The sequence below is a fragment of the Barbus barbus genome (genome assembly GCF_936440315.1).
Source record: "Barbus barbus genome assembly, chromosome: 3".
In the NCBI taxonomy this organism is placed as follows: domain Eukaryota; kingdom Metazoa; phylum Chordata; class Actinopteri; order Cypriniformes; family Cyprinidae; genus Barbus; species Barbus barbus.
Window position 1 is genome coordinate 17,941,065 of NC_136731.1, and position 23,538 is coordinate 17,964,602.

The window sequence follows — 23,538 nt, forward strand, 5'->3', positions numbered from 1 at the left end:
TTATCATGTTTGGCTCAGGAGATATGACACAAAATACATAATTTGGTTATGGCGGAAAGTAAAATGGCCACCATGGCGACCACGAGGTGTTTTTGCGACGGCTCCATTTCTGAAAATGTTTAGGGCCACAAACTATACAAGTGTACCAAATTTCATGCTTTTATGAAAAAGTGAACACATCACCTCAAATTTTGCACACATCACCTGGACTATAATGCAAAATGTCAAATACAAGAATGTCACTTTTACATTACATAGATGTATGAAACTGTATATATAATCTTCTTTTCCTCCAAACAGGTGAATGTTGACTCTGTGATCCTGCCAGATCCTCCAGATAGCAAACTTCATGAACGTACATTTGTACTCCATGATGATCCCACAGCCTTTTTCATCCACACCAAATCCGGAGCAGTGTGCTTCAAAGAGGGGACAGATATGACCGCCTCTGCATCTCACCGCAGGTTACTGCAACGTCGCCGAGAAATCAAACCCAAAGATGACGCAATCAATGCAGTCAACAAGGTGGTTCAGTGCTCCTGTCAGCAGGGTTGGCACGGCCCTCACTGTGGCATCCCTACCATCGTGTATCATTCCAATCTCCCGTCCAAGTCAAAAGTAATACCCAGAAACGTTCCACGTCGGGTTATCAATGCCATCAACATCAACCATGAGATTGACTTACTACACGCTCGATTCCACGAACTTGGAGATGTCGTGGATGTGTTTTTGGTCTGTGAATCCAATTTCACTGCATACGGTGACCCGAGACATCTTTTATTCCGGCAGCTGATTCTAAATGGAACGTTTGACTACATGAAGCACAAAATCCTGTACATCTTCCTGGACCATTTTCCTGATGGCGGTCATGTGGACGGGTGGATCGTGGATGATTACCTCCGCACATATTTAACCAAAAACGGAATGTCGAGGCTTGAGGGCCTCAAAGCGGACGATGTTTTCGTCATCGATGACGCGGATGAAATTCCTGCCCGAGATGGAATCCTTTTCCTCAAGCTCTACAATGGCTGGACGGAACCAGTTGGGATCCACATGCGCAAATCCCTTTACGGATTCTACTGGAGGCAGTTTGGAACACTAAACGTTTTATCTGCTTGCACGGCAGCTATGCTCTTTAAGGTTTACAAAGGTGATGGCATTTATCTCCGGCGCCGGTCATATTATTCCATGTCGGGATTCCGGGAATATGAGAACTCCACGGGACGCATTCTGGTGCCATGGGCCATCGGAAGTCCAGTTCACTATGCTGGATGGCACTGTTCTTGGTGTTTTAAACCAGAAGGAATTTATTACAAACTCATATCGGCCCAAAATGGAGACTTCCCACGTTGGGGCGATTACAGCGAGAAACGGAAGATGAGTTATATTAAAGAGTTAATAGGGACAGGGGGTTGGTTTGATGGGTCTGCTCCAGACTACCCACCCTCAGACCCCAAAGAGCATATGTATGCTCCCAAATACCTGCTGGACAACTATGAAAAATATCGCTACTTGCTGGAGAACCCATATGCAAAAGAGAAACATTGAGAAACAGGCCTGTTTCAAATTATCAGCTTAATAAACCTAAGCGAGAAGTGAAACTGAATGATGGTAAGAAGTTTCGCAGCCTTTTGTGGTTCGTGATTCAGTTTTCAAGTTCCACAATTCTTATGAATTCTCACCACATCACAGACGAACCATAATAACATAAAAGAATACCAACATGTGAAGTGAAGTGACATTCAGCCAAGTATAGTGACCCATACTCGGAATTCATGCTCTGCATTTAACCCATCCAACGCGCACACACACAGCAGTGAACACACACACACCGTGAACACACACCCGGAGCAGTGGGCTGCCATTTATGCTGCAGCGCCCGGGGAGCAGTTGGGGGTTCGGTGCCTTGCTCAAGGGTACCTCAGTCGTGGTATTGAGGGTGGAGAGAGCGCTGGACATTCACTCCCCCCACCTACAATCCCTGCCAGCCGGGAGATTATGAGATTATTTTCCATACCCGCCACCTGGGGACACCAAGACGCCTATACCCAACATGGTTTTACTCATGTTTCTATGAAAAGATCTCCAAACTTAATCATAGTAATATATGAAAATAACTGCACTTAAATGGACTTGGATCTGATATGACGTTTTTTTTTTTTTTTTTTATAGAAATGTTTACTCCATATGCTATGCACTAAATTGGCTTAAACCATCATGATGATTGGCGCCGATAGCCTCGTGGGTGTGTTTACGTTATGGGGGGGCCCTAAGTAAATCTCAGTGCCTCGTAGGGCCCCACGCAATTGTGTGTTTTTCGAGGTGGGTAAATGCGCTACTGCTCGTGCTGGCATCCCGAGTTCAAATCCCACCTCATAGACCTTTACCAATTCTCTCTTTCTCTCTCACTCTCTCTTTCTCTCTCACTCTCTCTCTCTCTCTCTCACTCTCTCTTTCTCTCTCACTCTCTCTCTCTCTCTCACTCTCACTCTCTCTTGTGGATTGTGATGTTTTTATTAGTTGTTTGGACTCTCAATCTGACGGCACCCATTCACTGCAGAGGATCCATTGGTGAGCAAGTGGTGTAATGCTAAATTTATCCAAATCTTTTTTTCCGATGAAGAAACAAACTCATCTACATCTTGGATGACGTAAGGGGGAGCACATTTTTTTTTATTTGTAGCTAAACTATATCTATAATTGATGTTGCTTATTTACATAAAGATATGCACACAGGTCAATAGACAAACATGCATGTCAGCATGAAAAGTGATATTTTGAAAGATGTTTTTATTTTTTTGCCTGTCTTGTGATTTTTCTTTGGGAAAAAATATTGCAAAACATCTCCTTTTATTTGAAATATGATAGAATTGTCAACTGTTCCTTTTCCATGGTGTCATTAGATCTTTACTTGAGGTGACCGTGACCCTGCAGAGAAAATCAAGTTGAAGTTTACATGAGATGTGAGAAATATGCACTCGGGCCAACATGTTAAACAATTGCACTTCCTTTTTTTTAGAGAAATTAGAAGCCATAATCTGTACAGTAGAATAAGGATCAGTCAATTGTTGTTTTACTGTCCAACACATTAAATAGGGTAGCTTTTCTTTTCAGATATTCATGTCAGCACACTGAATTTTACGCAACTGCTGTCTTTTCATTGTTTAATGATTGCTGTCCAATTACTGATATTTCAGATTGTTTATTGAACGAATGTGATTGTATTTTTCATGTCTGTTTTTGGGGTTTCACAGAACTGCTGTAAAAATGTGAATAATTTTACTCAATGTTGATTCATGTCATATTTTTCAGAGAAATTTATAGTTGTATTTTCAAATGATTCACGTAGAAAGTGATTTTTGGATGAATTTGTATTTATTGGGAGAATTATACAAATTTTTGTCCTTCGTAAGTCATCTTTTCTATATAAAAGACCAATATGATTATTTAATGTGGTATTATTGTGATTGAGATGCATTTCCCTCTCACCACTAGAGGGCGTTAGAACACAAGCTCACTATTTATTCAATAAAAACACCAGCTCAGTGGCAGATTACACATTGAAGTAAAGTTAAAAGTGTAGTTCTCTCAAAACTAAAAATATGGTCTGAATACTTTAGGTCAAGTGACCTTTATTTATATAGCGCTTTTAAATTGTGTCAAAGCAACTGCACAATATCAAAAAAGGAAAATAGTGTCTGACAGTGTGTCAATAATGTAAAATGAAAAGATTAAAAAAAATATTTTCAGTTAAAGGCATTTCATTATTTAATTCAGTGATGTCATCATCCAGCTTAGTTCAGTTTAAATAGTGTCTTTGCAATCAGGTCGACTATCGCTGGAAAAGAAGTGTCCCCAACTAAGCAAGCCAGAGGCGACAACAGCAAGGAACCAAAACTCCATCGGTGACAGAATGGAGAAAAAAACCTTGCGAGAAACCAGGCTCAGTCGGGGGGCCAGTTCTCCTCTGGCCAAACGAACCAGCAGTTCAATTCCAACTGCAGCAAAGTCAGATTGTAAGGGCTCAACTGGTTTCAGTGGTCTTTCCCGATGGCTGTCTAAGTGGTCCTCACTGGGGATCTGTCTCTGGAGCTCATCTCGGTGTTCTGGTCTCCGCTGACGTTCAGGGCTGTAGAGGTCGTCTCTGGGTGCTGATCCACCATCTGATCTGGATACGGACTGGATCTGGTGACTGCAGTGACCATCTGGGCTGGATACGGACTGGATCGGGTGGCTACGGTGACTGGGGATATGTCCCCGGGGCTCATCCAGGTGTCCGGCCTCCGCCGACGATCAGGACCACATACATCATCTCCCGGCGCCGATCCACCATCTGATCCGGACACGGACTGAGAAACAGAACAAGAAACAGACAAATATTAGCGTAGATGCCATTCTTCTTTTGATGTAACAAGTACATCATGTGCTATGGGGAGTTTTCCCGGTTCCGGTTGATCTAATTAATGCAGCCTAACAATCCTTTAACGGATTTGAATAATAGAAGTGTATTAGTGTGTTATGTGTAAGCCAGGTTAAAGAAATGTGTCTTTAATCTAGATTTAAACTGACAGAGTGTGTCTGCCTCCCGAACAGTATTAGGTAGATTGTTCCAGAGTTTGGGTGCTAAATAGGAAAAGGATCTGCCACCCGCAGTGGATTTTGATATTCTAGGTATTATCAAATGGCCAGAGTTTTGAGAACGCAGCAGATGTGGAGGACTATAATGTGATAAGACCTCTCTCAAGTACTGAGGAGCTAAGCCATTCAGGGCTTTATAAGTAATTAACAAGATTTTAAAATCTATACGATGTTTGATGGGGAGCCAATGCAGTGTTGACAGAACCGGGCTAATATGGTCGTACTTCCTGGTTCTAGTAAGGACTCTAGCTGCTGCATTTTGGACCAACTGTAATTTGCTGATCAAGCGTACAGAACAACCACCCAATAAAGCATTACAATAGTCTAACCTTGAGGTCATAAACGCATGAATTAGTATTTCTGCATTTGACGTTGAGAGCATAGGTCGCAATTTAGATATGTTTTTGAGATGGAATTACGCAGTTTTACAGATGCTAGAAACATGGCTTTCAAATGAAAGATTGCTATCAAACAGCACACTTAGGTTCCTACCTGATGAAGAAGAATTGCCAAAGCAGCCGTCAAGTGTTAGATAGTGTTCCAGGTTCTAGGTTACATGTGGGGTTTTTAGGTCTGATAATTAGCACCTCAGAATTTAGTTTTTTCAGAATTTCGCAGTAAGAAGTTACTCGTCATCCAGTTTTTTATATCGACTATGCATTCCGTTAGTTTCTCAATTTGGTGTGTTTCACTGGGCCGCGAAGAAATATAGAGCTGAGTATCATCAGCATAACAGTGAAAGCTAACACCATGTCTCCTGATAATATCTCCCAAGGGTAACATGTAAAGTGTGAAAAGTAACGGCCCTAGTACTGAGCCTTGAGGTACTCCGTACTGCACTTGTACTCGATATGATACCTCTTCATTCACTGCTACGAACTGATGGCATTTAGATAAGTACGATTTGAACCATGCTAATGCACTTCCACCAACAAAGTGTTATAGTCTATTTAAAAGAATTTTGTGTTTAATAGTGTCGAACGCAGTGCTAAGATCCAGTAGAACGTCTCGGTTACGTATGTAACCCTCGTTCCCTGAAGAAGGGAACGGAGACGTCACGTCGGTGACCGACGAATTGGGATCTCGCTTAGAGAGACCAATCCCCTACGAGAGTATCTAAACAAGCCAATGGATATTGGCATGCGATTATTGCATCCAGCTGCCGCTAATCACAGCGTGAGTATAATTAGGCAGCGGGTGCAGCGCATATTCAGGTTTTCGCTGAGGAGCCGAGCCGGTGACCCGGCCGCTCAGCGGTGGTACAGCAGCCGTGGCGACGGGACGTGACGTCTCCGTTCCCTTCTTCAGGGAACGAGGGTTACATACGTAACCGAGACGTTCCCTATCAGTCGGTCACTCCGAGTCACGTCGGTGACCGACGAATTGGGATCCCTACCAAAAGGCCACGGGTACTGCCCCTTCCAGTGTCCTGTGGAAGCCTCCTGAGCCCCTATTTTTTGGCGCAGGTCAGGGCTACCGCAGAAGACCAGCTACTGCTGCCATGGCACTACCCACTCAGTAAGACTGGATAACACTGGGAAAACGTACCCGTTCTAGTTGGAACCGGACGCTACGGAAGCTCGCCCTTCCCGTAGGAGGTTCGGAGCAATTACGCATATGATCAACCTTAGGCGCATATGGAAAATTAGAGGAAATTGTACCTCATGGAGATTGGCAGAAGACCTGCCGGGGAAACACGGGCTCTCAGGCTATACCGTGGACTATACACATATGGGGTCCAAAAGGCCTTTCATATGGAACCCAGCCCTCTACCGGTTCTCATGGATTCAGCGAGTGAGGGCCTGGCGTCAGATGCTCCGCCACATCTGACTGCCGAGGGGACGGAGGAACTCGACAGGGTCTACAGTACGGACTCTCTGGAGCAGTTTTAGCAAGCCGACCCGAAAACGGAACCTCTCAGTGCTTCTACCCGTTTGAGGTGAGAACACAGGAGGAAACCGGTTCCACACGAAGGCTATAGAACCTAGCGAACGTGTTAGGGGTCGCCCAGCCCGCAGCTCTACAAATATCTGCCAGCGAGGCGCCACGAGCCAACGCCCAGGAGGATGCAACAGCTCTAGTAGAGTGAGCTCTCAACCTGAACGGGCAGGGCACACCCTGTACCTGATAAGCCAGGGTGATGGCGTCCACTATCCAGTGGGCCATCCTCTGCTTGGAGACGGCCTTCCCCTTCTGCCGGCCTCCGTGACAGACAAAGAGCTGGTCTGAGGTCCTGAAGCTTTGTGTCCTGTCAACGTAGCATCTTAGCGCTCGGATGGGACAAAGCAAAGCAAGGGCTGGGTCTGCCTCCTCCGAGGGCAGCGCCTGCAGGCTCACCACCTGGTCCCTGAAGGGAGTAGTGGGAACCTTGGGCACGTAGCCAGGCCGGGGCCTCAGGATTACCTGGGAGTCAGCCGGCCCGAACTCTAGGCACGAATCGTCGACCGAAAATGCGTGCAGGTCCCCTACCCTCTTGATGGAGGCCAATGCAAGCAGGAGCAGAGTCTTCATTGAAAGAAACTGCAGCTCAACTGACTGCAAAGGCTCAAATGGGGCCTGCTGTAGTGCTTTGAGCACCAGAGACAGGTCCCAAGAGGGTATAGAGGGGGGCCGTGGAGGGTTTAACCTTCTCGCCCCCCTAAGGAACCTGATGACCAAGTCATGCTTACCCACCGACTTCCCTTCCACGGGGTCATGGTTGGCAGCAATCGCAGCCACATAGACTTTAAGGGTGGAGGGAGACAGCCTTCGCTCCAACCCCTGCTGCAAAAAGGAAAGCACGACTCTGAACGGGCAGTTTCGGGGGTCTTCTCGGTGAGAAGAACACCACTCGACGAACAGGTTCCATTTCAAGGCGTAGGCCTGTCTCGTGGACGGCGCTCTAGCCGAAGTGATGGTGTCAACTACCCCTTGGGGTAGGTCACCTAGAACCTCCGCGTCCCGTCCAGGGACCAGACATGTAGCTTCCAGAGGTCTGGACGCGGGTGCCATAAGGTGCCCCGTCTCTGAGTCAGTAGATCCTTCCTCAGAGGAATCTGCCAAGGAGGGGCTGTCACGAGGAGCATTAGTTCTGAGAACCAAGTCCGAGTGGGCCAGTACGGCGCCACGAGCAGGACCTGCTCCTCGTCCTCCCTGATCTTGCATATTGTTTGTGCGAGAAGGCTCACTGGGGGAAATGCATACTTGCGAAGGCCCCGCGGCCAGCTGTGTGCCAGTGCATCCGTGCCGAGTGTTCCCTCGGTCAGGGAGTAAAACATCTGGCAATGAGAGGTTTCTAGAGAAGCAAACAGGTCTACCTGAGCGGGTCCGAAACGTCTCCAAATCAGCTGGACCGTCTGGGGATGGAGTCTCCACTCTCCGGGGAGCGCAGCTCGTGACAGCTCGTCGGCTGCCCGGTTGAGCAAGCCCGGAATATGAATGGCACGAAGCGACCTCAGATGCTTCTGACTCCAGAGGAGGAGGTGGCGGGCGAGTTGCGACATGCGACGGGAGCGCAGACCACCTTGTCGGTTGATGTACGCAACGGTCGCAGTGTTGTCCGTGCGGACCAGTACGTGTTTGCCTCGTAAGCGCCTTCTGAGACGGATCAAGGCCAGACGTACCGCTAGCAACTCTAGGCAATTGATGTGCCAGTGCAGTTGGGGGCCCGTCCAAACCCCCGACACTGCAAGCCCGTCGAACGTGGCACCCCAGCCGGTGGTGGAGGCATCCGTGAAAACCACAGCATGCCTGGAGACCTGTTCCAGGGGCACTCCTGCCCGCAGAAACGAAAGGTCTGACCACGGGGTGAGGGTTTGGCGACAGGCCGGTGTGACTTGGACCCGGTGAGTGCCGCGTTGCCACGCCCACCTCGGGACTCGGCCATGGAGCCAGTGTTGAAGCGGCCTCATATGAAGCAGCCCCAGCGGCGTGACTGCCGCTGCAGCTGCCATATGCCCCAGGAGCCTCTGAAATTGTTTCAGTGGGGCCGCTGTCCTGCTCTTGAACGCATTCAAGCAGTTCAACACCGACTGAGCACGTTCCTGCGTGAGGCGTGCTGTCTGACTGACCGAATCCAACTCCATACCGAGAAAAGAGATCCTCTGCGTCGGGGAGAGTTTGCTCTTTTCCCAGTTGACCCGAAGGCCCAACTGGCTGAGGTGTGAGAGCACCAAATCCCTGTGTTCGCACAACTGGTCCTGAGACTGAGCCAGTATGAGCCAGTCGTCCAGGTAGTTGAGAATACGAACGCCCTGTTCTCTCATGGGAACTAGGGCTGCCTCCGCAACTTTCGTGAAGACACGGGGCGACAGGGACAGCCCGAAGGGCAGGACCTTGTACTGATATGCCCGTCCTTCGAACGCAAACCGCAGGAATGGCCTGTGGCGCGGAAGGATCGACACATGGAAGTACGCGTCCTTCAGGTCGATCGCTGCAAACCAATCTCGGGGACGGACGCACCCGAAGATGCGTTTCTGCGTGAGCATCTTGAACGGAAGCTTGTGAAGAGCCCGGTTCAAGAGACGCAGATCCAAGATCGGTCTCAACCCACCGCCTTTCTTGGGTACAATGAAGTAGGGGCTGTAAAACCCCGACCTCATATCGGCTGGAGGGACCGGCTCTATCGCATCCTTCGCCAGTAGGACTGCGATCTCCGCGCGCAAGACAGGAGCATCTAACGCTTTCACTGACGTGAAGTGGACGCCCCTGAACTTGGGAGGACGCCGGGCGAACTGAATCGCATAGCCGAGTCTGATGGTCTGGCGGAGCCAACGAGACAGACTGGGAAGCCCTAACCAGGCCCCCAGAAACCGTACAAGTGGCACCAGCGGGACCACTGACGTACCCGCGGCGGGGCAGCGAGGAGAAACGCAGGGACCGTGCTCGGGCGTCTCTTTGCCGGTCCGAAGCAGGGTCAGCGTGTGTGGAACACCAACCTGCGTTTTGGCAGAGGGTGCGTGGGTAGTACGGTTGACCGCACTCCCGAACCGCCCACAGCTGCTCACTGGCGAGAGAGGCGGGATAGTGTGGATCAAGACTGACTCGTCCACAACTTCCCGTCCCCTCGGGGGACCCAGAGATAGAGGAAATTGCTCTTTTGTCGAGTTTTTGGGTGCCACTGACCGAGAGGTCAGTGGCGGGGAAAAAAGAAACAAAAGATTCTCCGCCCGGCCCTCCTCCGGGGGAGGGAGTGGTGCGTTCACCATCTCCCGAAGAGCATCCCCCCCCATCTCCGGGTCGCCCGTCTCAGGGCCGCTTGCTCTTACGCTTACCACCAGGTTTGGCGGGGGCCTGGACGGGCGGGGCGGCTGCCCTGCGGCCGGCTCCACGGCGCTGCTTTGCTGGAGGCTGCTGCGTTTGCAGCGCGGGAGCGGGGGCGGCGGCAGGCGGCCGCCCTCGGCGACGAGCAGGCTGAGGCGCTGCCACCGGCGGCCGGGTGGAGGCAGCAGCTGCACGCCGGGGCAGGATGTGCCTGATGGCCTCAGTCTGTCTCTGTGCAGCGGAGAACTGCTGGGCAAAGTTCTCCACTGTGTCGCCGAAAAGGCCGGCCTGGGACAGAGGGGCGTTCAAGAACTGTCTCTTTTCTGCCTCCCTCATGTCCGCCAGACACAGCCAGAGATGGCGCTCCTGGACCACCATAGTGGACATCGCACGGCCCAGAGACCGCGCCGTAACCTTCGTCGCCCGTAGCGCGAGGTCCGTGGCGGTACGAAGTTCTCTGAGAACTTCTGGGTCGTGACCACCCTCGTGCAGGTCTCTCAGTGCCTTAGCCTGATGGACCTGCAACAACGCCATAGCGTGTAAGGCGGAAGCAGCTTCGCCACAAGCCGTATACGCACTGCCGGTCAGGGCCGACGAGTGCCTACAGGCCTGGGAGGGGAGCAACGGAACCCCACGCCAAGTGGTAGCAGTAGTTGGACACAGTTGCATCGCAACTGACCGCTCCACCGGCGGGATGCCCGCATACCCCCGCGCTACCCCACCATCAAGGGTGGTGAGGGAGGACGAACCACCAGACCGGTTTCGGGCAGTAAAAGGTGCCTTCCATGATCTAGTGAGCTCATCATGCACCTCCGGGAAGAAAGGCACCGGGGTGGGGCCCTGAGAACCAGCGCGAGCCACCCCGAGAAACCAATCGTCCAACCTAGAGGGTTCGGGACGCGGTGGAGGATTCCACTCGAGCCCGACCCTTTCGGCGGCCCGGGCAAGCATAGCCACCATCTCTGGATCCGAATCCGGAACCGCTGACCACCCAGAGGGTGGCAACGGTGCCGAATCATCATCTCCAGAGAGGGCAGACTCACCCTCCGATGCAGCGATTGACATCTGGTCACTGAGGGGAGCACCAAAGGATACAGCTGGTACTCCATGAGAGGGTCCAGCATGCTCCCTTGGCAGCTCCACAGGCTGCGAAGTGCCGGTGGCAGGAAGGACCCCCCCCTGAGGGGAATTCCTCACTGTCACCGTAAGACCAGTCCGGCCACTGTCAGAGGTAGTGGTCCCTCGGCTGCCGCCAGGGGGAGCCCTAGATCTAGGCAGGGGCACGGGCACTCCGCCCCTTTGCAGGAAACGGAGCCTGGTCCGCAACTCCGCGATGTTCATACTCCCGCAGTGAGAGCATGACTCATCCACGAAAGCTGCCTCAGCGTGATCAAAGCCCAGACACGAGAGGCAACGATCGTGACCATCACCCGGCGCCAGGTAACGACCGCATCCAGAAACGCACGGGTGGAAAGGCATCTTGAAAAAGACGCGTCTTTAAAAAGACGTTCCACCCGTGAATGCTCTTTCAGAGAAAAGCACTCTTTTAGTGTGCTGAAGCGCACAGGGGAGATGGCCGCTTGCAGCACGATCAGAGGGTAGTGCAATCCGATGTGTGCAACCCACTCGACAAAGGGAGACCACCACCGCTGACGCGCCGTCACACCAACACACTGACTTGCAGACACTTTGAAGATTTGGTCAGGAGCAGAACGAAGAACGCTCGGCTCCGAAGCGAAAAGCTGAATATGCGCTGCACCCGCTGCCTAATTATACTCACGCTGTGATTAGCGGCAGCTGGATGCAATAATCGCATGCCAATATCCATTGGCTTGTTTAGATACTCTCGTAGGGGATTGGTCTCTCTAAGCGAGATCCCAATTCGTCGGTCACCGACGTGACTCGGAGTGACCGACTGATAGGGAACTAGGCAAGGCAAGGCAAGTTTATTTATATAGCACATTTCATACACAGTGGTAATTCAAAGTGCTTTACATAAAAGAAAGTGAAATAGACATTTAAAATCAATAAAAACATGGAAATAAAAATAATAAAAACAAAGAATTTTAAAATGATATAGAAAATGATTTAAAATAAATTTAAAGAAAATGATTATACATAAAATGTATTGCAGTCAGTTCGGACATATAGCACAGTGCTCATTCAACAAATGCACAGTTAAACAGATGAGTTTTGAGTCTTGATTTAAATGTGGCTAATGTTTTAGCACATCTGATCTCTTCTGGAAGCTGGTTCCAACTGCGGGCCGCATAATAGCTAAAAGCAGACTCCCCTTGTTTTGTGTGAACCCTTGGTATTTCTAACTGACTCGATCCTAATGATCTGAGTGGTCTGTTTGGTTTATATTCAGTGAGCATATCAGCAATATATTTAGGTCCTAGGCCATTGAGTGACTTATAAACGAGTAAAAGTACTTTAAAATCAATCCTAAATGTAACTGGAAGCCAGTGTAAGGACCTGAGGACTGGTGTGATATGCTCAGATTTTCTGGTTCTAGTCAGAATCCTGGCAGCAGCGTTCTGGATGAGCTGCAGTTGTCTAATGGTCTTCTTGGGAAGGCCGGTGAGGAGACCATTACAGTAATCCACCCTGCTGGTGATAAAGGCATGAACAAGTTTCTCCAAGTCTTGACTGGAAACAAAACATCTAATTCTTGCAATATTTTTGAGATGATAGTATGCTGATTTAGTTATTGCTTTGACATGACTACTGAAACTAAGGTCTGTCTCCAGAATCACCCCAAGATTTCTGACTTGATTTTTAGTTGTTTGACCCCTAGAGTCAAGGTATGCATTCACCTTGAGAACTTCATCTTTATTTCCAAATGCAATGACTTCAGTTTTCTCCTTGTTTAACTGAAGAAAGTTCTGGCACATCCAACTGTTAATTTCATCAATGCATTGGCAGAGGGAGTCAATGGGGCTGTAGTCATTTGGAGATAAGGCTAGGTAAATCTGGGTATCATCAGCATAGCTGTGATAGGCAATTTGGTTCTTCCTCATTATCTGACTTAGTGGGAGCATATACAGATTAAACAAGAGCGGTGCAAGAATTGAGCCTTGTGGGACTCCACATGTCATGGCCGTCCACTTAGACTTATGCTCTCCTATACTCACATAATAACCTCTCCCTTCTAAGTATGACCTGAACCATTTGAGTGCCATCCCAGAAAGCCCGACCCAGTTTTCCAGTCTCTCTAAAAGTATGTTATGATCTACAGTGTCAAACGCAGCACTAAGATCTAGTAGTACCAGCACTGATATTTTGCCAGAATCAGAATTGACGCGAATATCATTTATTATCTTAACGAGTGCTGTCTCTGTGCTGTGATGTGCTCGGAAACCAGATTGAAAATTGTCCAGGTATCCATTTGACTTTAAGTAGTTGTTCAGCTGATTAGAAACTACCTTTTCAATTATCTTACCTATGAAAGGAAGATTTGATATGGGTCTATAGTTGCTCAACATGGTGTTATCAAGATTGCGCTTTTTCAGAAGGGGCTTAACAACTGCAGTTTTAAGGGAGTTTGGAAAAGTCCCAGAGAGAAGTGAGGCGTTCACCACTTCTAAGAGATCAGCTTCTAAACAGTTAAGCACATTTTTGAAAAAGGATGTGGGAAGTGTGTCAAGATAGCAGGTTGAAGATTTAAGGTGCTGTACTATTTCTTCCAAAATTTTGTTATCAATTTCTTTAAAAACACACATAGTCACTTCTTTTTGAAATTGCGGTCGAATCTGTGTGACCTCTGCATAACTTGAGGATGTGCCAATCTCCTTTCTGATATTATTGATCTTCTCAGAAAAAAAAACTAATAAAGAGATACAACCACAATCAGATGATAGAAGCAGGTAATTTGTAACTCTAATGAGAGCAGTCTCAGTACTATGATACGGTCTAAATCCTGACTGGAATTCCTCACAAATACTATTTTTCTCTAAGAAGGAATATAATTGTGAGGATACTACCTTTTCTAGTATCTTTGACAGAAAAGGGAGATTTGAGATCGGTCTGTAATTAACTAAATCTTAGGGGTCAAGTTATGTTTTTTAATGAGAGGCTTAACAGCCAATTTGAAGGTTTTGGGGACATATCCTAATGACAGTGATGAATTAATACTAGCCAAAAGATGATCTATGACTTCTGGAAGCAGCTCTTTTAGTAGTTTAGATGGAATAGGGTCTAACATACATGTTGCTGGTTTAGAGCATTTGACAAATTTATAAAATTCTTCCTCTCCTATAGTAGAGAATGAGTGAAATTGTTCCTCAGGGGATCTATAGTGCACTATCTGATGCGATATTGTAGCTGACGGCTGCATGATTACAATTTTATCTCTGATAGAATCAATCTTGGAAGTAAAGTAGTTTATAAAATCATTACTGCTGTGCTTACACCTGTTGATGCTTTATTTTTCGTTAATTTAGTGACTGTATTGAATAAATACCGGGGGTTATGTTTGTTTTCTTCTAGAAGAGACAAAAAGTAATCAGATCTAGCAGTTTTTAATGCTTTTCTGTAGGATAGGGTATTTTCCTGCCAGGCTATAAGAATTACCTCTAGTTTTGTTTTCCTCCACCTGCGCTCCATTTTCCGGGCTGCTCTCTTTAAGGTGCGAGTGTGCTCATTATACCACGGAGTCAGACTGTTTTCTTTGATCTTCCTTAAGCGTAAAGGAGCAACTGTATCTAAAGTGCTAGAAAAGCTAGTGTCCATAGTTTCTGTTACATCATCAAGTTTTTTCTGCGCTGTTGTACATGCTGAGGAATTGAGAAAAATCAGGAAGATTACTTACAAAGCAGTCTTTTGTGGTAGAGGTGATGGTTCTACCATACTTTTAACGAGGAGTAGAATTTACAGTTTTAGCTATATGGAGTTTACACAAGACTAGATAATGATCTGAGATATCATCGCTTTGCTGCAGAATTTCAACACCACTAACATCAATTCCATGTGACAGTATTAAATCTAGAGTATGATTTCGACAATGAGTAGGTCCGGAAACGTGTTGTCTAACCCCAATAGAGTTCAGAATGACTATGAGTGCTGATCCTAATGCATCTTTTTCATTATCGACATGGATATTAAAATCGCCAACAATTAAGACTTTATCTGCAGCCAGTACTAACTCAGATAGAATATCAGCAAATTCTTTAATAAAGTCTGTGTGGTGCCCTGGTGGCCTGTATACAGTAGCCAGTACAAACATCACAGGGGATTTATCACTAACACGTGTTTCTCTAGATAATGTTTTTAAGTGAAAGTGAAAGTGAAAGTGACGAGACATACGGCCAAGTATGGTGACCCATACTCGGAATTTGTGCTCTGCATTTATCCCATCCAAAGTGCACACACACAGCAGTGAACACACACACACACACACAGCAGTGAACACACACCCAGAGCAGTGGGCTGCCATTTATGCTGCGGCGCCCGGGGAGCAGTTGGGGGTTCGGTGCCTTGCTCAAGGGCACCTCAGTCGTGGTATTGAGGGTGGAGAGAGCGCTGGACATTCACTCCCCCTACCTACAATCCCTGCCGGCCTGAGACTCGAACCCGCAACCTTTGGATTACAAGTCCGACTCTCTAACCATTAGGCCACGACTCCAATTTAATTTGTTGAACAATTAAATTGTTACTCTTAATTTGGTTTGGACGTTCTCTGTATTTTCTAGTTCAGGGAACAGACACAGTCTCTATAGTGTGATATCTAGGCGAAGGAGTCTCTATGTGCTGAGAATTAACTGACTTCTGTGACGTGAGGCGGCTAGCAGACGGTCGGTTTAGCCAGTCTGTCTGCTTCCTGACCTGGGCCCCAGTTAGTCAAGTACGATCTCTAAGACTATGTGCCATATTTCTAGAGAAGAGCGGCACCACCCCAGGAGGGATGAAGACCATCTGTTTTCAACAGGTCAGGTCTGCCCCAAAAACTTGTCCAATTGTCTATAAAGTTTATGTTATTCTGCGGGCACCACTTATACACCCAGCCATTGAGTGACGACAGTCTGCTATGAATCTCATCGCCACGGTAAGCAGGGAGCGGACCAGAGCATATTACAGTGCAAACACAACATTCTAGGAAGAACTGGTACTGATACTCGTAGGACAAAAACTAATCCGTACAAATCCTGCCTGAGGGTTGGATTGAACCCTATTCTTTTTTTACAGACAAAAGAAAACAAGGTTTTGAATGTGTTGAGATTTAAACATCAAATGGTCTTTCCTGGACGTGTGTGTGTGTGTGTGTGTTGTCAGCAATGATTGCATTCATCAATTATTCAAAAAGACATCAGTGAAAACAAACTTTTATTGTGGCATTTAAAATAATCAAAAAAATGCTAGACATCCATACAGTACCTTTTTAACATTAAGCACCATTGAGTTATTCATATACAAACATACATACCTGACCATTTTAAAATGATGGTCAAGTATGTAATTTATAGCACCTGATGTGTTCAAATTACAAATTATTTTTCATTATTAGCACCTTATTATTTGATAACAATGCAACCAAACAGTTTTTTCTTTCTCAGCACCATTTCTTTACTTGTTAATATTTTAGAATCTCTACATTCCTGAGATCCAGATTCTGCAGTCCTGACTGAAGTGGTTTTAAGATAAAAAAACTGCCAGCTTTTATTGAAGACTCTTTTAAGTCACTGATTGGGGCAGACATTGGTGCCTTGTGGTTTTAGAACATTTAATCTTGCTCTCCCTCGCTATATTTCTATCATGTGAGTCTCTCTCAAGTGGATTTTTGCTACTGAAAAAGGAAAGCCACATGCATCCTGTTCAACAGCAACAAAAAGCCCCCCTCCCCTCAATAAACAGAGCCAGACACAACCACACACACTCAAACCACATTTTCTCAGGACCTGACCCGTCTGAAACCAACAAATGGCTGATTTTGATTACATTTTCTTAAGACAAATATAATAATAATTACCATTTAAAAGTTTGAAGCCAATAGGATTTTTTAAGGAAATTAACACTTTGATTCAGCAAGGATGCTTTAAAATGATCAAAAGGGACACTAAAGACATAAGAATGATTTCTGAAGGATCATGTGGCACTGAAGACTGGAATTTTGCATCACGGGAGTAAATTTCATTTTAAAGTATATAAAAATAGAAAAAAGTTATTTAAAACTGTAAAAATATTTCAGAATATTGCTGTTTTACTGCACTTTGGATCAAATAAATGCAGCCTTAGCAACCACATGCTTCAATGTGAATTTTGGTTTGCTATGACTCCAGTTGCCTGTTAATGTCTGAAGGGACCAGCAGCAGTTGAGGTAGTCAGTCACGCCATGTAAACATCCTATCACATCTAACATTAACCAGCTACCATTTCCCAGATGCTGCTGATGGATCCTAAGAAGACCTTGCCTGATTTGAAAAAGCCTACACAGACTTAAATATCTGGGCTGCATCAGTGGTGCTCAACTGGTTTCGCTTCAGATCTGGAGATAACCTGGAGGTCAGAACTGTTCATGCAACACTAAACACAGATGACCTTAATGTCAAACATTTTGGTTAATGTCACCATGAATTTTAGCATTTCTGTGAAGCGTGTGGTCAGCACCAGACCTCAAATCTGATGCCTAGTCTGTAGAGGCATTTTCTTTTGTTTTGCATACAGTTGCTCATTGTTTTTTTGAACACCTCACACAACCTGGCCATGTTGGCATCTGGGTCAGTATCATTGTAGGGTGCCTTTTGGTGTCCTGTACATAACTCATTTGCCATGATAACTTAACATAAAAATCACTATGAAAGGGTGTGTTATATTAGGCTAAGTCAGGGGTGTCAAACTCAGTTCCTGGAGGGCCTCAGCCCTGCAGAGTTTTGCTCCAACCCTGCTTCAACACACAAACCATAGCAGTTTTCAAATAAGCCTGAAGGAATTGATTAGCTAGATCAGGTGTGTTTAGTTAGGGTTGCATCTAAACTCTGCAGAGCTCCGGCCCTCCAGGAACTGAGTTCTGAGATCTTCTACCACGTGAAATAAAATTACACCAGACTACTGAACACACAGATTTTGATGTCAACAACCACAAAAAATGACAACCACAGAACGGTTACAAACCAACAGAACGAACCTTCTGCTCATTTTTTGGATCCTGATCCATCAGTTAAGAACCACAGGAATTCATTTTGGATGCTGTTAAGGTGCGGTCATATTTTTTTTACCGTTGCTCTGCGGCATTTTGCAAATAGATGTTTTTTCTTGGTTAGCCTACTTATGCAAACGGTAAGAGAACGTTCCATTTGATCATTTTGCAAAGTCTCCGAAACAATAACTTAACATTTAAAAAATGTTAGACAAACATTTAACTATAACAATTTTTAAAAAAAGGTCCGTTATGGATTTATAAATAACATTTTTGTGCTAACATTTTATAATTTGAACAAACTTTCTTGCCAAATCTTGCCAAAACAGCCGGCAAAGTTATGAGAACGTTCCCTGTAATATCCGATATACACTAGGCCAGGGATTCCCAAACACGTTCCTGGAGCCTCTCCAACACTGCATATTTTGCATGTCTCCTTTATCAATCACACCTGATTCAACTCATCAGCTCATTAGTAGCACCTCCAAGACCTGAAATGGGTGTGTAAGACAAAGGAGACATGCAAAATGTGCAATGTAGGGGAGGCTCCAGGAATGTGTTTGGGAACCCCTGCACTAGGCTATACAATTTTAGGCTGTCCCAGAATAAAGATGCCCAATGTGCAACAATCGTGCTAATTTCATGGGTTTGGCTTGGTTGGTCCTATGTCGTACTGTGAAAGAGGTTCAAAGATGGTCACGGTCTTATGACCAAAGATAGATTGCGAAAATTTTCAGATCATCTTACAGTGTGTTTGCTGCTTTGACCTATGTCTACTGACTAGCCAATAAAAATTCAACATGAAATTATGTACTGATCAACATGACATGGCGCTAAAGCTTAAAACAGGTGAAAAGAAGGAATACCAGTATGTGGAAACCACAACTGCCAAAGCGGCCTACATCTTGCTCTATTTGGCACTTTTACATCTTGCGTTGTAAGTTGCATGTCTTAACGTGAAATGATGAAATTTTGCTAATGTGACCACAAATTTCCTGGTTCTCTTCATACAAAACCCCACACTGAAGTAGAAAAAGCAAATTTCTCTTCATTAGGAATTTTGTTTGGACTGCAGAAATCTAATATGAAATTTTGGTTTGTTGTTTTTCATTTTTGTTAAAGCTGCTCCACTGATCAAACATTTTGGCACATTTTCAAACTTCATGTCAATAAACATCCCTTTCGCTCCTTCTCATTGCCGTTTCCGGTCTCACTCAGTTTCTGGTTTGATGAGGTATCCGTTAAAGGTGATGTAGATATCCACATCGTCGCTATAGATGGCATTCTCACGCTCACGTTTGTAGAGACGGACCCAGACCTCGTCGCCCTCCTGCAGAGGCAGCATGACGCTCTGGCTCTGCATGATGGAGCGGTCGCTGGTCTGAGCGTAGACGATGGCCTTCTCGCTGTTGTTCTGCATGATGTGCAGGTACGTCTCCTTGAAGTTCCACGTGTGGATGTTTACATTGAAAAAGTAGATTCCTGGGATTTGGCAGCGGTACTTCCCGGCAAACATGTTGAAGTGTTCGGGGGAGTTCACAAAGATGGTGTCAAAGATCAGGGCCTGGTAGTTGTCAATGCTGTGAAGGGACTTCCGTCGGCCCACTGAGAAAGCAGAATGGTGGGATTTGCAGGTGTCTCCTGGAGCTCCGGCCTGTCCCTTATCTCCTTTGAGGCCTTCTGTCCCCTGTGGTCCCGGGGAACCCTCAATCCCAAGCTTCCCAGGAGTTCCCCTTTCTCCACGGTCACCTTTGTCACCTTAAAAAGACAGATAACAAGGTGTAAGGAAAAAGCAGAAATGTCAGAAAGGGCCTAAAGTAAACTGATTATTCAGGTAGATATTGTAAATATTTCTGCAGTGTAACTAACTTTAACCCTATAAACAGGGCTGTGTAGTAACTGATAACATGTAAGTACTTGTAATTAGGGTATATCACATTTGAAAATATTCATAATCCGATTACAGTTACTTTTTTATGGATTACATGATTACATATTATTTATGCAATGGCAGTAAAGTAGTCATAATTTATTGATTCTCTCTAATTCTTCTTTTTATCTATTTTAAATGTTTCCTTCTAACAATCCTACCGTGTGTCATACCATTCAGCTTTGACTATATTCACAAAGAGAGACAGAAAGAAATATTTCAAGTAATATATTTCCAGTGTTTAATGGTAAATTAAAAAAAAAGTGTAATAAAAAAAGATTATGTTACTAACTACAGTTTTCATCATGTAATCTGTAAACAGTAATGGACTACAATTTGTAAGTAATCTACCCAGTTTATCCTATAAAGCCTACTTTATCATAATTGATACACAAATTTCTAAAACCTCTAAATTATCAACATGATCAATGTAAGATTATTAAAATGTAAGACTGACTTTTTTTGGGCAATATTTCAAGGTGAACACTTACTGGACTGAATCAACAGTTTACTTGACTATCCATACATAATATTTTAGAAAAATGCTAAATCATGTTAAAATGGGATTATTGGACATGATACATCAGGCTTTCGAGGAACGTCATATCTCAGTCATCATTGAATTGCATTGCATGATATGTTCTGTCCCTACAATAAAAACTACAGAGCTCTGCACATAACACTAAGCATTTAAATATCATCTTAATAAGACATATTATTGGGGAAAATAGTGTGATAACTGATATTTACGTATATGCAATTTATAGAAGTAGCCTGCTATACTGTTATAAAGTTTTCTGATTGATATAAATGCTATCAGAAATGCATCTTACTTTATGGCCATAAAAAATATCAGATACTGCACCAAATTGGATATTTTTGCTTAGTTTGGGCCTCTAAATAAAATTTCTAGGCAACTAAAATACCTCTAATCACAGGTTCTAAAATGACAAAAGACATTCTCAGACACTTATCTTAGGTTCCTTGTCTTTTGTCAACATTTGGCAGTAATTGTGACCTCAGCTCAGAATTTCCACAGACCACATTTTCTGCAGGCTTCATTCACGTGTATGTAACAAACACATGCACATATGTGCATGCACAGACACATAAAACAACTCTCATGTGCTTCCCGCCACATCAGCACCTTTCCTGCCACGTTTGTCACTTCCTGTCCACCAAGTAGGCCTCCAGTGGAGCAGATATTTCTGAGCCAAGAGAAGTTAACTGAGGCTCACAGAGGGGAAGAAAACAGCTGAAAACACATATTCACACCATTCAGCCCAATGAATGCCTTATTTACCAAAAACATTACAGTAACATAAAAACATTACAGTAATTCACAAGTAATCCACACCACTCCAGTCCATCAGTTAAGACCTTGTGAAGTAAATATCTGCATGTTTTATTTACTTTATTTTACTGTGTGTTTACTTGTAAACAGGGCTTGATCTGTGCATATTTCTCTCCTGATTCAGACGAGACAACTTTTTCACTGGAGAGAGCAATATTATGAATGCCTTAATGATGAATTTGTTTCTTACAAACATAGCTTTTCAGTTTACAAGCCATTAACAGATGGTCTGCATTACTTGTGGATTATTGTGATGTTTTTATCAGTTGTTTTTGGACCCGTTCTGACGGCACCCATTTACTGCAGATGATCCATTGGTGAGAAAATAATAGAATGTGACAATTCTCCAAACCTGTTTTGATAAAACAACAACAACAAGAAAAACTCATCTACATCTTGGATGGCCTGAGTTTGAGTACATTTTCATCAAATTTTCATTTTTGTTTAGGCCAAAAATGGCTGATTTAGCAATAAACAGTGTTAGGGTTCTTTCAGGGTTTACTCCGAAAGAATAGGGATAGCTTTATGAGCTACACAACTTGTTTTTGTCTTGTAAGCTGAAGCACTTTTTCGGGTACCTTTGAGAATGGTCATGTTGATGTATGTGCGGACCTCAGGCATTGCAGGCATGCTTTCTCTGAGCGTTGCAGCATCATCTAGTGGTGGGAGGTGGTCACAGCATCGACGGCAGGCTGGCTGAGGTATCGAGACTACCAGATGTAGAAAGAGACAGGCAAGCAGGAGGGACCCAAACATTGTGCGATCTGAGATAAGAGTAAACATGCACTCATAAGAGTAATGGCTTTCATTTCATGTGTATTTCAGCCGCTCCCTATAATAACTTTCCACACACTGTTATTGTTTCACTAATGTGAGACTGTGAAAGCACCTCTGTATTTATTAGTGGGATCATTAAGGCAGACTGGATTAGTGTAATCCTGAAAAATAGAAAGAGAGGGGATTCTGGGTAATGCTAAGAGTGGAATGCAGCCTGACAAATGCAGTCCCCTTCGGGACACAGATGAATGTTTCTCTTGGTCCGAGTCTAACCTGCACACGACTACAGCTAAACTAACAGATTTTAGTTTTTCTGCTCTCCACATTCGACAGAATCCAGCTCGTATCCTCCAGAGTTCATCTTATAACTCTAATGAGCCTTTAAAACACTTCCAAATTCATATGTGCCGAGGTTTAATCTTGATGATGTTATAATATTAGTATAGGTTGAGTCCCCCAAAAAGTGTAAACAATCAGGCTGTGTTTCATTTCCATGGATCATATCAGATGGAGACCACTGTGCAATTATTTAAATATTTTGTTTCCATGCTGCTTAATGATTATGGTATAATTTATTTCAGACAAACTGTCCCAAAGCAGCAGATAAAAGAAGAACATCTAGCTGGTTGCTTTGCATATAGGTCAAACATCTCTTCCTGTCTAAGTGAGCAATCCTTGGACAAAAAAATCTGCAAGAGGACCTTAAATTATGGTTTAAAACAGTGGATATAAAACATCATATAATCAAAGCCTAAAAAGATCACTGCTTGTGGATGGATGCATTTAACCAGCATCATTCAATAAGGCAAAATGGAAAATGAAATTAAATTTTTTTTTTTTTTACTTGTTTGTTTGTTTTCAATATTCAAAATGTGAAATGCACTACTAATACCATTAAAGAAATCAATACGTTTATTCAGATTCAGATCAAAAGTGACAGTAAAGACATTAAAAATGTTACAAAATACTGTATTTTTACGTCAAGTAAATACTGTTCTTTTGAACATTTTATGCATCAAAGAATGCTGAAAAATCCACAATTTTCTACAAAAACATTAAGCAGCACAACTGTTTTCTATATTGACAACAATAACAAATGAGCCAAATCAGCATAATAAATGATTTCTGAAGGATCATGTGACAATGAAGACTGGGGTAATTCAGCTTTGCATCGCAGGAATAAATTACATTTTAAAATATAATAAAATAGAAAACAGTTATTTTAAATTGTAGTAATGTAATAGAACAGTTCTTACTGTAGAAAGGTTTTTTTAAATAATCTTTTTTAAATCTTATCATAGTGTATGTTTGAAACAGAAGCTCAAATTCACTTTTAAATGAGTTTGGTCATGTTCACCAAGCCATGAAGCCAAATGCAAACTGAGAAACAGAAGCACATGGTGAACATGTCACCACCACATCTGAGTTCCTGAGTGAAGAGACCAATAAGCTTTTGACAGCTTT

At 44.5% G+C, this 23,538-nt stretch overlaps 2 protein-coding genes across 2 annotated transcripts in view; one reads left to right on the forward strand and one right to left on the reverse strand.

Annotated features, from left to right (window-relative positions):
- LOC306848560 (beta-1,4-mannosyl-glycoprotein 4-beta-N-acetylglucosaminyltransferase-like) overlaps positions 1-3,680 on the forward strand; it is a 39,534-nt gene extending 35,854 nt beyond the window's left edge. The window contains exon 3 of the mRNA XM_079383193.1: positions 301-3,680. Coding sequence (XP_079239319.1) covers positions 301-1,548 — 1,248 coding nt within the window. The 3' untranslated portion in view covers positions 1,549-3,680. The remainder of the gene's footprint in view (positions 1-300) is intronic.
- Positions 3,681-19,223: 15,543 nt separating this feature from the next.
- Positions 19,224-22,053, reverse strand: LOC306845858 (complement C1q tumor necrosis factor-related protein 6-like; the record flags this gene model as incomplete). Its single annotated transcript, XM_079378848.1, has 2 exons — positions 19,224-19,771; positions 21,876-22,053. The coding sequence occupies 2 exons, from the start codon at positions 22,051-22,053 to the stop codon at positions 19,224-19,226; spliced, it is 726 nt and encodes a 241-aa protein (XP_079234974.1).
- Positions 22,054-23,538: the final 1,485 nt, after the last annotated feature.